Source organism: Blennius ocellaris (assembly GCF_963422515.1).
Source record: "Blennius ocellaris genome assembly, chromosome: 8".
NCBI classification, from domain to species: Eukaryota; Metazoa; Chordata; class Actinopteri; order Blenniiformes; family Blenniidae; genus Blennius; species Blennius ocellaris.
Window position 1 is genome coordinate 11269964 of NC_137657.1, and position 14981 is coordinate 11284944.

At 42.1% G+C, this 14981-nt stretch overlaps 3 protein-coding genes across 3 annotated transcripts; 2 read left to right on the top strand and 1 right to left on the bottom strand.

The window, feature by feature from the left end:
- Positions 1-985: 985 nt before the first annotated feature.
- On the bottom strand, positions 986-9206 carry trim46a (tripartite motif containing 46a). Its single transcript, XM_080500961.1, has 12 exons — positions 9106-9206; positions 7999-8257; positions 7060-7210; positions 5178-5376; positions 4945-5091; positions 4760-4855; positions 4337-4590; positions 3902-4023; positions 3457-3786; positions 2176-2405; positions 1988-2055; positions 986-1592 (listed from the first exon to the last, which is right to left on the bottom strand). The coding sequence occupies exons 1-12, from the start codon at positions 9163-9165 to the stop codon at positions 1145-1147; spliced, it is 2364 nt and encodes a 787-aa protein (XP_080357087.1). The 5' UTR covers positions 9166-9206; the 3' UTR covers positions 986-1144.
- A 953-nt stretch (positions 9207-10159) lies between these two features.
- Positions 10160-12561, top strand: tmem107l (transmembrane protein 107 like). Its single transcript, XM_080500969.1, has 5 exons — positions 10160-10449; positions 10693-10760; positions 10839-10939; positions 11346-11442; positions 11739-12561. Exons 1-5 carry the CDS (start codon positions 10363-10365, stop codon positions 11806-11808), a joined length of 423 nt encoding a protein of 140 aa, XP_080357095.1. The 5' UTR covers positions 10160-10362; the 3' UTR covers positions 11809-12561.
- Positions 12562-13089: 528 nt separating this feature from the next.
- krtcap2 (keratinocyte associated protein 2) lies at positions 13090-14981 on the top strand. Its single transcript, XM_080500970.1, has 5 exons — positions 13090-13198; positions 13742-13896; positions 14000-14063; positions 14296-14362; positions 14466-14981. The coding sequence occupies exons 1-5, from the start codon at positions 13195-13197 to the stop codon at positions 14584-14586; spliced, it is 411 nt and encodes a 136-aa protein (XP_080357096.1). The 5' UTR covers positions 13090-13194; the 3' UTR covers positions 14587-14981.

Here is a 14981-nt window from a genome sequence, read left to right on the forward strand (position 1 = left end):
ACAGAGCCTGTTACAATTCACAGAACGAAAAAAAAAAGATATTCACATTCTCTGAATCTGTCTTGTATTCACATTATTGACATTTCTAGGAGCTACATACAAAATTAAGATAGAAAATTAAACATACAGTACATCCGAGGTGTGACAGTTAATTATCTGCATATATGTAGGTTACAAATCTAAGTTACACTTGCATGCAGCTGTAAAGCGTCCGATGACTTTGGGACAAGATAATACAAGTGTAAAGGGAGGGCTAATTCATCTTGTATTGGAAACAAATTCCTACAAAGAGGTTTTTTTTTGTTTTTTTTAACCTGCTATTCAGATATTGGCAACAAAATTCTGCATAGTCTGAAATCATTTCAGCCACAATGTCCAACGGAGCCTTTCAAAGTGGAGGAGAAAGAAGGAAGTCAAATTGTTAAATAGATCAAGCCAAAAGAGAAATTTGATATTTTTCAAGCAGAGTTCAAACGCAACACAATGTCAGATATTCATAGTCAAACCTGAAAAGTCACATTGAAAGACATAATATAGCCATATTTCAGTGGAGCATCAACGTTTGACAATATCAAGGAAAGGAGACATCAACTCGCATTAAACAATCTCACAATCTATAGAGATACCAGTGGTTTTAAAAGTGTGGAGTGGGCCTCACAAAAGATACAACAAGGATAAAAAAAAAGAAAAATGTAATAACCTTTCATGAAAACAATTGAATCGGTTGTATAAGATTTGTAAAATAAGTGATTACAACGATTATGACAATTATGAGACTAACTAGCACAAGGTGTGCTTTTCATGGCCTTTGAATGGCAACAGTCATTAACCATAATGTCTTATGAATACAAGTCAATTGAATCTGGTCAATTGAACTTGATAATATGTCTTCGAAGATGTTTTAATCCTTGTGTTTCTGCATCATTTCATGCTGTCTTAACTTGGCCGGCTGGCTCAATTGCTTAATTAGGAGAATAAAAGAGGATGTAAAAAAAAAAAAACCCCAATGTTACTGGTTGGTGGTGGTGGCGGCTCCTCTCCCGACACTTTGAAAAGCCCTGATACTGTATATACCGGGTCTAACTTTTACACATGAGAAGACAAACTTTGGGCTTGGACAGAACGGTGCCCTTGAACGTCGTGCTTATTTACTCAGGTTTGTGGCCCGTGTCTGGATGGTCACCCTCCGCGGTGGCGGGTCCTCGATGCTCCGGCTGGCTACAAGGTCCTGCAGCTGCAGGGCTCCGCCGCCGATGAAGCAGAAAGCTGGACACACGGGGGCAGAACAGTCCAAGTGTCCCTCCCAGAGGACGCGTAAGGAGTGGGCATCGTAGAAGGTGACCCTCCCTTTGTCACAGTCCAGGCACACGCCCAGCCGCGGTGGGACGGGAGCCGTAGGAGGGTGAGGGAGATGACCGTGGCCGCTGCTGTGGGAGTGCAGCGCTGCCTGGCTCTGACTGTCACCCTGGCTCTGAGTGTGACCGTGTCCTTGAGGAAGCAGGATCTTGCCCATGCCCATGGTGAGAAAGCAGAAGGGAGGGGAGTCCTGGCTGTCCTCCCCCCCGCTGTCATGGCCGCTGTCTGGGTCACAGCTGGGGTGGGGAGCAGAATAGGACGCATGGCTCAGCACTTAACTGGAGACACTTTATACTGACTCAGTTCACATCACGTTCAACAGTTAATGGTCTGCTAGTCGTAGGTTCGTGTGGTTATACTGCCTCCATGTGGACAAACCGCATAACTGAAATCGATAACAGTTGCTCAAAGAATGCAGAAAGTGACATTTCGTGTCACTCTACAAAGGGGGAATGACACGCGAAATTCTTGAGTCAACAAGACATCTGCCAATCAATATGACAGCGTTCTCACTCACCTCTACATTTGTGGCGCCGTGCATTATATTTACTGTCAAAATTGGTCTTGGAAGACTCGCGGCCGCTAACAATTACATTTAAAATCAATAGTTGCAAGAGAAGAACATATTTACCGAGGGCTGGCCATGTCTTGGGGGAGATGAAACCACTCCTGTAGCTTCGCCTCCTGCCCGACTCCAACCTGCAAAGGAAAGGAACAAGAATACAGAAATGCTTTGATCGATTCCTTTTAGAGTCAGTACAAGCTTCCTGTTTTCATCCCGTCGTTATAAACTGTACAGTCGACACGTGTTCCTCTCACCTTTACCAAATAGGAGCCGGGCTCCACAGAACAAGCCCAGTAGTGTCGGCCTTGAGCGACGGCCAAGTCCCCCACCAGCAGGTCAGAGGTCAGGTGACAAGACGTGAGCATGCGATCGGCAGCCTGCAGGAGGGAGAGGCCTGGCACGCTGCGGGCGTAAGTCTGGCCTCGGCCCAGCGCCAAGCGGTCAGCGTGCAAACCCCAGCGAGAGTCCAGGGAAAAACTCAAGACTGGGAGCACAGGAAAAGACGTCATACCAGGAAAAACAGGCGGCGAGGAAAGGAAAGGAAAGGAGTGAGAGAGGAGGAGGGGTTAGATGGTAAAGCCTGGACAGAGTGACATCACAGCAAGTCTCAGTATACAGTATAATGAAAGAAAGGAGTGTATTCAGGATATTTTTTTTAAATTGGGAAAGATGGCTTTACAAGGAAGAAGTACATATGACAAACAAGCACTATGAACAGAAAGATTACAAGTAAAATAGTGATCAGTGAATTGCTTCAACTGTTCAGGTCGAGGGTGTCTAAACGTTCACCACCAAAGACAACGAACTGTAAATATATGCCGCCAAATACAACACAGTCATTTCTCGGCACTTTTTACAGAGAAAAACCCAACAATTCCACATGAGCAAGTCACTTCATTTGCTTTTGACTGTTACTTTTGTTCTGCCAAAGAACGAAAGCAGCCAACAGCAACAATCACTTTTAATCAGTTTAATTTTGCCGTGAAGCTATTTTTTTCTTAACACAGAAGTACGATACCGTGAAGTGCAAGTTTCATATGTGGGCCAGATTTTAGAATTTTTCTCAGACTTTGTTTGGACACCTCTCGCTAAAGAAAGCTGAATCTCTAAGGGAACACAAAGGACAATAGCCACAAACAGGAAATAAGATTTGAAGTGCAGAAAGGCAGACCTGTGGTAACACAGATAGAAGATGCAATGGGATGACGCTCGAACGCAGAGGAAAAAAGGAAGGCTTTGTGCAGAAACTAAAATGGTGGGAATGGAGAAAATCAAATGATGGAGAGAAAAAAAAAAGTCAAAGATTAGTTAATCAATAAAAAAAAATGAGAACACATTGAAAGGCACAAATATTTTGCTTTTTTTTTGTTTTGTTTTTAAATGGAAACAAACTTGTTTCATGAGTTTTCATAGTAAAAATTCAATTCTTAAAATCAATCTATTCAAAGAGCATAACTCCAAATGACCTGAAGAAGAGATGCTCGCAGTGAGAGAAAGGAGAAACTGAGATATCTGGTTACTTGTCGGTATCTTACCCGGCGCCGGTGGAGTGTGGAGGTAAATCTCCTCGCTATATTCCCCGAACCCGGCCTTGTTGCAGCCTCTCACTCGGAGCACGTACACGCTGTCCATCTGCAGCCGGTCGATCACGGCATTGGTGCCTTTCACGTCGTCCTGCCGCTGCCACACCGTGGCCGAGTTGGGGGATCTGGTGCCGCCCCACGTGGCCGCCGCTCCCCCCGCTCGCCGCTGGTACTCCACAGAGAAGTGCCAAGCTGGAGCGGAGTCCTGAGGGAGGCGCCAGCACAGAAACAGCTGGTCGTAGGCGAGGGTCTTCTGAGTGTCGATAACCGGAGCCACCGGGGCTGAGGGGGAGGAGAGGAAACCACACACACACACACACACACACGTTTTATCTATGTGACCGTCTTCACACTGAGCATGGTTCACCTCACAGGGATGAATTAGCCGGACTTCTACCTTGTATGAACGCCACGCCGTTGATGAGCTTCACCTCTTTAGATGCATCTAAGTGAAAGCGTCCGAAGGAGGGATCCGCAGCGAGAGAGAAACACTGAAGATTCTCTATTGCCTTCACCAGCCTGTGGAGAAAGATACGCAACCACATTAAGTGAAAAAGAACGAACGGAATGTAAAACAGTGAACATTCAAAAATCGCTGAAATGACCCACTTATTTTAGTTACACAGGTGGAATTGGATTTGTTTTTCTGTTGACGCTACTTTTCAACACATATACAATATCTTTCTTTCTCCTCCTGACAAGCTGAAAACCGGCTGGATACTAGTTTTCACCTCAACGAATGATGGTGTGGAGTCAGAGGCGAGAACACGTTGAGTCCAGTGAGTGTACAGTTTGTATCACAACACAATGTTGGGGTTCGGTCGGTAACTACCTGCTGTGCGTTACTCTGGAAGCCTGTACAAAACAGGGAGGGTCGGTTTCTTTGAGCAGCTCCTGAGTGTAGGCCATCAGACCTTCTTGCTCCAGTAGCCCTTGCCTTTCAAAGACCTGAGTGGACAGGGCCTCCACCCTCCTGCTGCGGGATCCCTCCAGGGCCAAGGCCAGAGTCCCTTGACGCTCGGCGACCGTCGCTCCGAGATCTTGAATACAGTGAGTCATATGCTGCAGAGCCACGGTGCTATTAGCCTGCAAAGAGAGCAGAAAGAGGGAGGAAACCAATTTCAGTCAAGAGGAGCTGTCTTGAGAAAATACAAGCCACAGGACAAGACCCCTCAGCCTTGAGAGCTTTAGTTACAGCAAAGTGTGTGAATTCTACAGTATATTGTGAGACCGGTGGGACAAGAAGACTGTGCACCTCCATTAATTTGATGGCTCCTTCCAGTTGAGTGATCTGACTCTGAATCGTCCCTTGATTGGCCAGGATGTAATTAACTTCCTTGGTAATCTTCTCCTGTGAGACCAAATAGAAGGTTGATGCTGCATGACCCCCCCCCCTGCTCAACTTCAAGATTCTAATACTGTAAAAAGACTCAAACTTGCCTTCAGGGCCTGGTAGGCCTGTGCTATAGGCAAAACCTTGTGCCCGTGGTGAACACGCCGAAGTTTACAAAGCTGGCAGAGTAACCGCTGGCAGTTACGGCAGTACCACTGCAGCTTCTCCTGCTCATGGTCTGTGCATGTCAGCACCTGGAACACAAATGCCGAGTGAGAAATTGCAGGAACAAGGCTATCGTGCATCACGTGGCAATAATGGAACACAAAAGCCTGCAAACCTTTGGCCTGAAGTTGCTGGTGGGCAGAATGTGCTCGTGTTGAGCTCGCGGGGTTCCCCAGGGGTGGTAGAGTTTGAAACACTCGTTGCAGAAGTTGGACTTGCAGTCTGCGCAGCCCTTGGTGGCCTCCAGAGACTGAGGAGGCTTGCAAAAACCACACATGACGGCGACGCTGCCCAGACTCAGCGTTTGCCTGTACCTGAAGGACACGGGGAGGTGAGACGGCGAGAGGAACAAAGAGGAGTGGCCGTCTGAACTCATTTCGTCGTGCAATAAAATGATGAAACTTACTACATTGTGCGAAAGTGGATGAGTGGAAAAAAAAGTGTTCAAAAACAGATGTGTTTCTTTTTTCTTGATGTCATCTCAAACAGACTCCCATATGTTGAAATCCGTGCTCTGTGTGAGCCATACTATTACTTTAGCATTGAATGAAATTGACGGTAGAACTGAGGTAATTGTCCCGTTGCAAAAAAAAAATCAGTAATAATCCCATGTTTTCTTTATGGAATAATAGAATTTCTTTCAAACGCGCCTAAAACGTCACATAAGAAATGTAAATAAAACCAGAAATACAATCTGTCCAGGCACTTGGATTAGTACATCGTCTGCAGAGAAAGAAAAACTCCATCCATGCACAGAACATTTATTCATGTGGTTTATTAAACTACTTCTTTGTGGCGCTGTGCTTTGTTTTCTCGGCAAGGCTCGAGTTGTTTCCCTGATGTGCTATTCCCTTGTGGTTCCTTTATGTTTCTAGTATTTTGATGTTGTCCCTTTGTTTGTCATGTCCCTGTTTCATGTAAGGGTTATGTTATGTTGTGTTTTCATGTGTGTGTCTGACTTTAACGTCGTGTCGTCCTCCCTGCCGTCGCAGTTACCTCATCTGCCATCATCAGTGCTGTCAGATACCGAGTTAATCGCTCACGTGTCTGTTTCCCAGTTCATTTTACACTTTAGGTTCAGAGTCATCTAGTGGTCAATTCGAGTTAATGTCATTTTAAAAATGTCAGCACGAAGCAACATTCGGATATAAAGTGAATGGTAAAAAAAGGAAAGTAATCTTAAGTGTTTTACTCAGTGTGCTCAGAGAGCTCAAAATGAAAGAGGTAGACATAAAAATATAATGCATACTGCAGCAAGTGATTTATAACATTCCGTTTGGAAAAGCAGAAAGTTTCCACCTGGTTTTGCAAGTTTCATCCTTTTAAAGGGGATTTTTTTTTTTTTTTATTCCCACTGTAACTTATATTCCCTCAAGTAGAATAGTTGAGTTTTCCTTTGAAAAATCTCCTTGATAAGACTATATTGTTTTTGGTGATATGTACATAAAATTGCATTGAACTGAATAACATTTATACATATGCACACTAGGTGATTTGATGTATTCTTAACCATCAATTTATGACAAAGTAAAGCCACAAAAATGGTCCTTCTCAGGTCCCCAACATGTCTCAGGCCAACCCCGAGGACACCGGTTGAAAAAGTTCTTTTTATACTAGATAGGAGTCAGACATTATAAGATATATAGATAACGCTGCCTGATGCAAGGAGCTCCTGAAGTAAATCCTTGGGCCCGTGGTGAAGGAGGGATTCATTATTGAAATTCCTTCCAGCAAAAGATTTTCTGTCTCATTTATAAAACACTATTGACTTAAATCTTCATTCGCTTACTTATTCACTGCCTGCAGCACTGGTTAGTGTTTTCCTCTGCACAATCTTGACTGGCTCATTTTGCTACTTTGTTTAATAGGATGATGACGAGATATCGTTATAGGACAGGATTGAAACACACCACAACAGTAACAGTCTGTTCTCACAAGGCGCGGCCCGGACCTGCAGTAAACGCTCCAGATTTATGATGTTTTGCACATGTGCATACCGCTCCACGATGCGCTCCAGAGTGAGGTTGCGTAGGCAGTCTGTCAAGCCTTTCTCTCCCAGCTCCACATCCTCCTGACAGGAAGGGCATGGGAAGAGCATGGGGGGAGGGGCCGCCTCTCTCCGCCGTCGCCCCGGGTAAGTCCCGCACACTGGGGTCCAGGTGTGGGAGAGGTGACGCAGAAGGAGACACAAACATAGAGGAGAAACTGAGAAACTGGAGCTTCAGTGAAGCTATTTTTCTGTATTTTCTTTTTTTTAATTGCTAAATAATACTCTAAATTGATGACAATGAAGGACTAAAAAATTTATAATTTGTGCACGGGATTTCTCTGGGTACACAGGTTCCAGCCTTCTGTGACCCAGAGTTGGATAAAGTGCTAGTGAGGATGGATGTTGTAATTCGGTACTTGGCTTCAGTGAAGCATCTCGAACTCTCAAGTTAAAACACCACTTGATGTATTTCTCTTAGGAATTTGGGAACAAAGATGGAAAACTTGGTTGGAACATATACACTGTGCACATAGTCACATTGACAATAGTAGGATAGAATACAAAGTAACATAATATATACAATATTGCTATTATTGTTATTAACACCATAGGCATGTGCCATATTTATATTTATATATACATCATGAGCTGAATGCATAAATCAGCACTATTCTGATGTGTCAGCTTGCTCGTTGATGAGCGAGAGCGGCGGTGACATCATGGTACACCCATCATCTCTTTAGGTCACCGGTGCTGAGATCATCCGTCTCTTCTCTCATATGAGCTCAACTTTTTCCTTTTTTCCCCCCAAAAATACACCTTCATTTCACATTTGTTAATCATACCTCAGTGTAGCAAGTGATCTTCATCGGGAGATGCATGATATATGAATTCAACCGATCAATAATTGTTAAATCTCACACAAAACACATAAATCCTCCTTCACCTGTTCTGAGGACGTGCTCCAAGCGGTCTGGTGTCCGGGGCATGGGCCTGCGTGCCCCTCGTGGGGACCGGGTGTTGGGTGTGGAGGCCGGCGAGTGGGGCTCCGGGGGCAGATCTGGAGGAGGATAGCCTCTTTGTACCAACACGTCGGCCGCACACAGCAGACACACACTGTGCTGGCAGGGCAGGAGGATGGGCTGCTTCACCATCTCGTCGCACACCGGGCAGTTCAGCTCCCGTTCCATACTTTTCATGTTGGACTGGAGAGGAAGAGATGGAGGAAGTTCAAGGATAGGAGTTAGAAAAAAAAAAGAAAAAAAAAGCTGAGTCAGTGGAATGAATAAGGAAACCACTGCTCTTCACAGTCTACATCTGCTGTCACCTACATAATAAACGTGTGAGATTGTGTAGGAGGAGCGAGAGAGTCAGGTGAACCGAGGTTGCGTAGGCTGAGGATGTTACAGAGCAGAGGAAGCATAAACAGAGAGAGAAACTGCTTTTCCAGCTTGCAGTTTGTGTTAGCCACCTCTGTTCAGGAGAAGAGTCGCTTTAACTTCCTCAGCAATATCTAAGCAAGTGCAAGGAAACCGTAACTTATAGCGAGCCTTTACACAAGAGGCATGAGCTGAACAATCCTAAAATAAGACTACATATAGTTTTATGTGGGGGTTTGGCTTGTGGGTGCTGATCTCTGCTGTTGGATGGAGAGGCCCCGTTTTATGGCTGCAGCTATACTATACGCAGCATCCCGTTTCTATGACAACGAGCATCATCCCTGACAGGAGGAAGCATTAAAAGCCACCATTAACCAAAATATACCTCCAATTTTAGTCATTAACATCCATTTCATCGAGTGTCAGCGTGCAGATTATTTGGATATTGTGGCCCTGTTCCTATGTTTATACAGACAGTGCTACAGCTTCAAACAGCAGCCAATCTCCATTTGACTCCATACAATGTCTAAAGCCTTATTAATAATGTGTACGTACATTCAAACGGATCTAAGCTTCGATTATACAGTAAAGCAGTCTTTTTTTTTTTTTTTTTATCTTGAAAACGACGCACATGGTTGCAATGTGCAGGCTAATAAAAGGAGCGTCACACTTACACTGATGCGAACCAGCGCGTCCATGATCGAGGTGAAGGTGTGTAACTCCGCTTCTGCCATGGTTTCTGGGATGATGCAACAATTTTCAACAAAAAAGAAGAAGAATAATAACAATAATAATGATGATGAGAGTCAGCAGACTGCAGAGCCTGCCTGGGCCTGGACCGACGAGGCGACGTGCGGATCTATGTCTGCTTCAGACCGGGGGTCTGCCTGTTGTATAAACGGGATGGGAGGGGGTAAGGGGGGTGTTTTGGATACATCTACCCCAACCGCATTGCTCAATTAACGATTAATATCGGTTAAAAACAGGCCTTAGTGGCATCAAAATGCGTCACTGTTTGTCTGAAAGCACGACGATATCATTAGAATCAGACAAACATTACATTTTCTAATGGAATCTTCGTAACGCCCGCTCTCAAAAGTTCAAGAAAACAACTCCTTCTTTTCTCAAAATAAATCTTGAAGTCGTTATTTTTGTCGCTCCGCAGCCTGAAATGTGTCTGTCAAATTATCTTTGTCCCAGTTTTTATGTTGCCACTAGATGGCGGTATTGTAAATGCGAAAAAATAAACAATAAACAATAACGCTAAAGTTTCCTCAAATTAGTTTTTATTGTAAGATGTTTTGTGTCAATGATTGATTGTCTCCACTACCCTTTAAATGGCCACGATTAAGAAAACGTTTTTGCATTATGAAATGAGAATATATATATTTTTTGGGAACATAAATAAACGACTCTACTTAACAGAACTATCTTAATACTTGGTTAAGGTTAATAATGAGATGCCATTGCCACACGTTTATAAATTAAATGTAAAAGACAATCAGTTTTGCTGTTTGAGAAAACCACAAATTACAGTAAACAGTTGTTGAAGTTGACTCTTTTTAACGTGACACCAGCGGAAACGAGCATACCGTTGTTTCACCCGGTCAATAATAGTTAACGTACCCCCAGTGTGGTTGTCGTAGCAACCGTCTGTAGCGTTTTAGCATTATGTCGCTACCTTATGAAGCTGTCTCACGAACGTTTAAGTGGTTTATTGTATGTTTTTAAACGGAGTGTTTACTTGAATTTATTTACTGTAAGAAAAGGAAATCTTACTTTAATCGTGGGAACGTCCGTGGTGGATTACATTACCTCAGTTAGCCGCCTGGAGCTAAAGTAGCTCCACAGTAATCATCCACCCGCTGTTTCCTGTGCGATATTTTGTCTCTTTTTTTTCTGTTTTCACACTTTGAAACAAAGTAAAGATCATGTCGGCTGTGAGTAGTTTGGTTCCTGCACGGTTTCTTACCATCATAGCTCACCTTGTCATCGTTATCACCATATTTTGGTCAAGGGTAAGTCAAGAAACATCTCTTTGACTCTTTGGGGTTTATAATTTATGGTGCAATAACAAAACACATCAAACCATAGTTGTCATTAATGTTCAACTGATGCATAATGTTCTCAATTACTTGATTAAGCACTGAAAAGCTGTGATAATTTGATACACATTTCCGGAAGATAAAAAAAAAAACCCTAAACGGTTTAAAGCCGTTTCTCACACACTGCCACATTAATTTACAATATTTATCTCACAGGAAAATAATGTCAAAGCTTGTTTGCCTTTGGATTTCACACAAGAGCAGTATGACAATGAAGACAAAAAGTAAGTAACTGTTTGGTCATTTTATTTCAAATATGGCCCGAATGAACTTAATCTTTTTCTTTTTTTCTTTCTGTTTAGGTTGGTGGTGGCGTTGGCAGTCACCCTCGGTCTGTTTGCCATCGAGCTGGCTGGTTTCTTTTCAGGAGTGTCCATGTTCAACTGCAGCCAAGGGCTTCTGTGTATCCTTTAAAACAACGCTCCAGATATAAGATGACTGGCTATGTGTGCTAATGAGGATGGACAGAAATGATTGTCAATGAAGAAACATTTTACTTTTTGATGACAATATGAGTATGTATGTTTGCCCTGTGAGTTCCTGGGTTTCCTCCCACAGTCCAAAATCAGGCATGTGAGGTTAATTGGTGATCTAAATTGCCCCTATAGGTGTGAAGGTGTGTGGTCGCCTGTCTCTGTGTTTGTCCTGTCATATTTGTCCAGGATGTATTCTTCCCTCATCCATATTAAGCCGGGATTGGCTCTCGCACCAATACTATTCATTCATGAATATGAACGGTTTATCTCTAGTCACTAGTTACAGTTCCATGACCACAAACTGCTCTATTCTGACCTCCTTGTCCATCAAAGCAACAGGAGCCCATGCCAGTGCCTCAGTAGCCCTACTTTTCTTTCTATTTGAGCAGTGGGACTGTGACATCTACTGGTGGATCTTTGCCATTTGCAGGTTAGTGTTTGTGTGATTAAATACCACGTTTCTTTTACAAGTTGTTTTTTTTTTCCCTAACATGTTTCACCCAGCACTGGCTGCCCACTGCAGCGCATCTGTGTCCTTGTCTTTCTTTGTGTTTGAGAAGTGGGAGTGCTGGAACTATTGGGTTATTTTTGCCATCTGCAGGTTGGTGTGCATGTGTATGATGATGACAAAGATGTGGATAAGGACATAGAAATGAAAGTGTGTCAGTAGTGTAGCTCAGTCCTCATTGCTTAACGTACATGTCTCTGTCTGTGTTTGCCTTGTAGTGTGCTGCCTGCTTTTGTGGAGATTCTACTCTTCATAGCAGTTTTTGGACTGAAGAAGAAGCCGTTATGATGCAAAGTGTTCTAATTTTGATATCTGTGTAATTATCCAAATAGATTTGTACATAATGACTCAGAGTAATGTGTAACGGACACTTTTGATACACTGCACTGAAAATGTTTGTTTTTGTTTTTTTTATACTTTCATACATTTTAAATAAAATAGACACACAGAATCATTTTGTATTTTTTGATGAAATGTTGAGAATAATTAGTCTTAAAACGAATTCATCAGAATATGGATTGTATTTTTATTTTCATTTTGCCAAGAAAGGAGAGCAGACTCCAACATCTTCTGTTGTTTTTAACTTCATCGGTTTCAAATCCTAATTTTACACAAAAGCAATTCTCTGTTTTATTTTTTTATCTCTTGTTCACATTTTTTACACAATGTGTTTATAAAAAACACTTATTTCATAGACGTTAAATGTAAAAATCAATGATATCATGTATTTCTTTTTATTTTGCTATGGTGAAACATTTTTCTGAAAAAAGGCAACAAACACAACCATACAGACACTCTGACAGAAGAGCTGTAAAGGTTTACTATTTCCTCACTTTGTCTATGTTTTGAAAACATTTAAGATTTGTATAAAATGGTAAAACGCTTCAGACATGAATGGGAGTATCAAGAATAATTACAACAACTAAACCAGAAAGCTTTGATTTAATGCCTTTGTATGACAGTCATAGACAGCTATTAATAAACTAAAGAGTAGTTGCTATTTTCATACAAAATTTTGTTTTGTTTAAGACTTAAATTACACTTGGAAATAAAAATGTTGAAATCCTCCCTCAAATAAAATGTTTGTTGAATAAATCTGAAAATATATGTATTGTTGTTAAACTTTTTTTCTCAACCTTTTCTCTATTATAATGACACATTGAGTGTTTGATTGAGGAAATATAATGGTTGAACTTGTTATAAAAAGCAATACAAGGTGGCTTTTATACCATTTGATGTAAGGAATAAAAGATTTATCAGGGGGGAATTCTTTTTTTCTGCATTAACTCATTTTGGATGCAGTGAGCTGCTGCAATACAGCGCTTACCCCCATATTATATTTCACATAATCTTAGATCTGTCTTGTATATAAGTTTAAGCCAGATATATGTTATGGATAAATTTAGAGGATGTTTCCTAAATTTAATTTGTAGTGAAATAACTATTTCACTTTTTTTTTTTTTTTTACTGTGAAAACTGCTTTAAATGTAAACATATTTGACTTGGTCTGTTTTATTCCAACACGTCGTCTTATGTTGCCCCGCCCACCGGTCCGACCTCACATTTGTTCCGGGTTTTACAGATTCTTGGTTCCTAGAGCCGGTGGCTGCTGGGTGGCTTCTTGGAGTTATTTCATTCGTATTAATTTAAAGGGACTCCAGTTCACCCTAAACCATGGGTATGTCGTGCACTATACGCTTGAGATCTGATATTCAGTGATAGAAAATGTTTACTTGTGTAGATATGAGCGGATGTTTGGTTGTAGCTGCAGTTAAGCTAGCAGGCTAATGACGTTAAGAAGTCATTTCGAGTAGCGGAAGTGGTTTAATTCATTGGAGTTGCGTCAAAACTCAACACTGCGGTATTTCACAACATATCGTTTGCAAATAATTATATTGATGGTCGTGTTGCATCAGGGCGGTCTCATTAGCGTTAAGTTTAGCTTGAAGGAAACGGTTCCAGTCGGAAGCGTTTCTATGAGAACACTGACGTGGCTTTTCTGCGATCAGCTGTCCCGATAGTTTAAACATCTTTTACTAAATGCATGACTTTGTGATCCATATTGCCCGAAGCTGGATCCACTCACACAAATATCCTGCTAAAGTATTGACATTGTATGTAGTTGTCAGCCTTCTTGGTAGTGTGACTTGCTCTCTGAACCTTTCATAAATTGCACCGCTGCTCTGTCTGACTTCTGATCCGTGTTTTGGGGGTTTTGTAGCAGTGAACACAGGCACGTCGTTAGTGCTGTCCAGTCTGCTGTCTGTGCTCGTGTTTGCTGGGATGCAGATGTTCAGTAAGCAGCTGGGATCTACTGAGTGGCTCACCATCCTGGGCGGCTTCCTGGGCTCCGTCCTCTTCATCTGCTCTCTCACTGTATCCTCAAGAAAGAAACTAACCCAGAGCCGTCTTTATGGGTTACAATATATGTTTGCCAATGGACCTTAAATTCGTGTGTTTCACTTAACATTATCACCAGGCATTTAATAATCTGGAAAACCTTGTTTTCGGGAAAGGATTCCAAGCCAAGATCTTCCCAGAAAGTGAGTAATGACTTAAATATGATTTCTTGATTTGGGTATATTTAATCTCTTGTTTAGACCATAATTGGCTTTTTTGTTGTTGTTATATTTGAGTTTATCCCCTTTTTACCCCCCCCCCCCCCCCCCCCCCCCCCCACACACACACACACACACACTTGCCAAATTATTGAATTAACTTTTATATATTATTCAAGCTGGGTTCCTTACTTATCTCCAAATTGTTATTTTTCAGTTCTGTTGTGCCTGTGCTTGTCATTGTTTGCTTCCGGCTTGGTACACCGTGTATGCGTCACCACGTGGTAAGCTTCTCCCCTCCAGACGACCAACACCACCTTTTAATTGTTTTAAAAAAGAAAGAAAAAATCACCTTTGAATATGTTTTTTTGTTTTTTTTCTCTCCAGCCTGATTTTCTCCCTTTTCGCACTGTACTACATCAACAAGGTGTCTGCTGCCCTCTACCAAGCAGCAGTCCCTGCAGTAACGCTGGCCAAGGCAGCCAGCAAGGGCAAAAAGAAGAACTGAGGAATCTGCCGAGCCACACCTCCGCCCTACAAACCAGTCACTATTACCCATGTGCTGATAGCCACTGCAGTATACAATGTTTGTACCAAAAAAAACTTGTTATATTCACAATCCAAGTTTTCTTTTCTAATGCAACTTAAACATTGTGGTAATATTATTATATAAGCTGGTCAAAGCATTGTGTGTGTTTTTTTTACAGTGATATTGGATTTGAACCATTAAATGGTCCTGATCGTTTTAAGGCCTTCTATTAAACAGCAAGCAACATTCCATTCAGACCGATTCTCAGCACTCTTCACATTGATTACTATCACACAAAGAATCATGCCATTTGTTTGTTTGTCAGCACATGGGTTCTTTTGTTCTTTCAGTCCTTTTTTTAATTAAATCTTTTG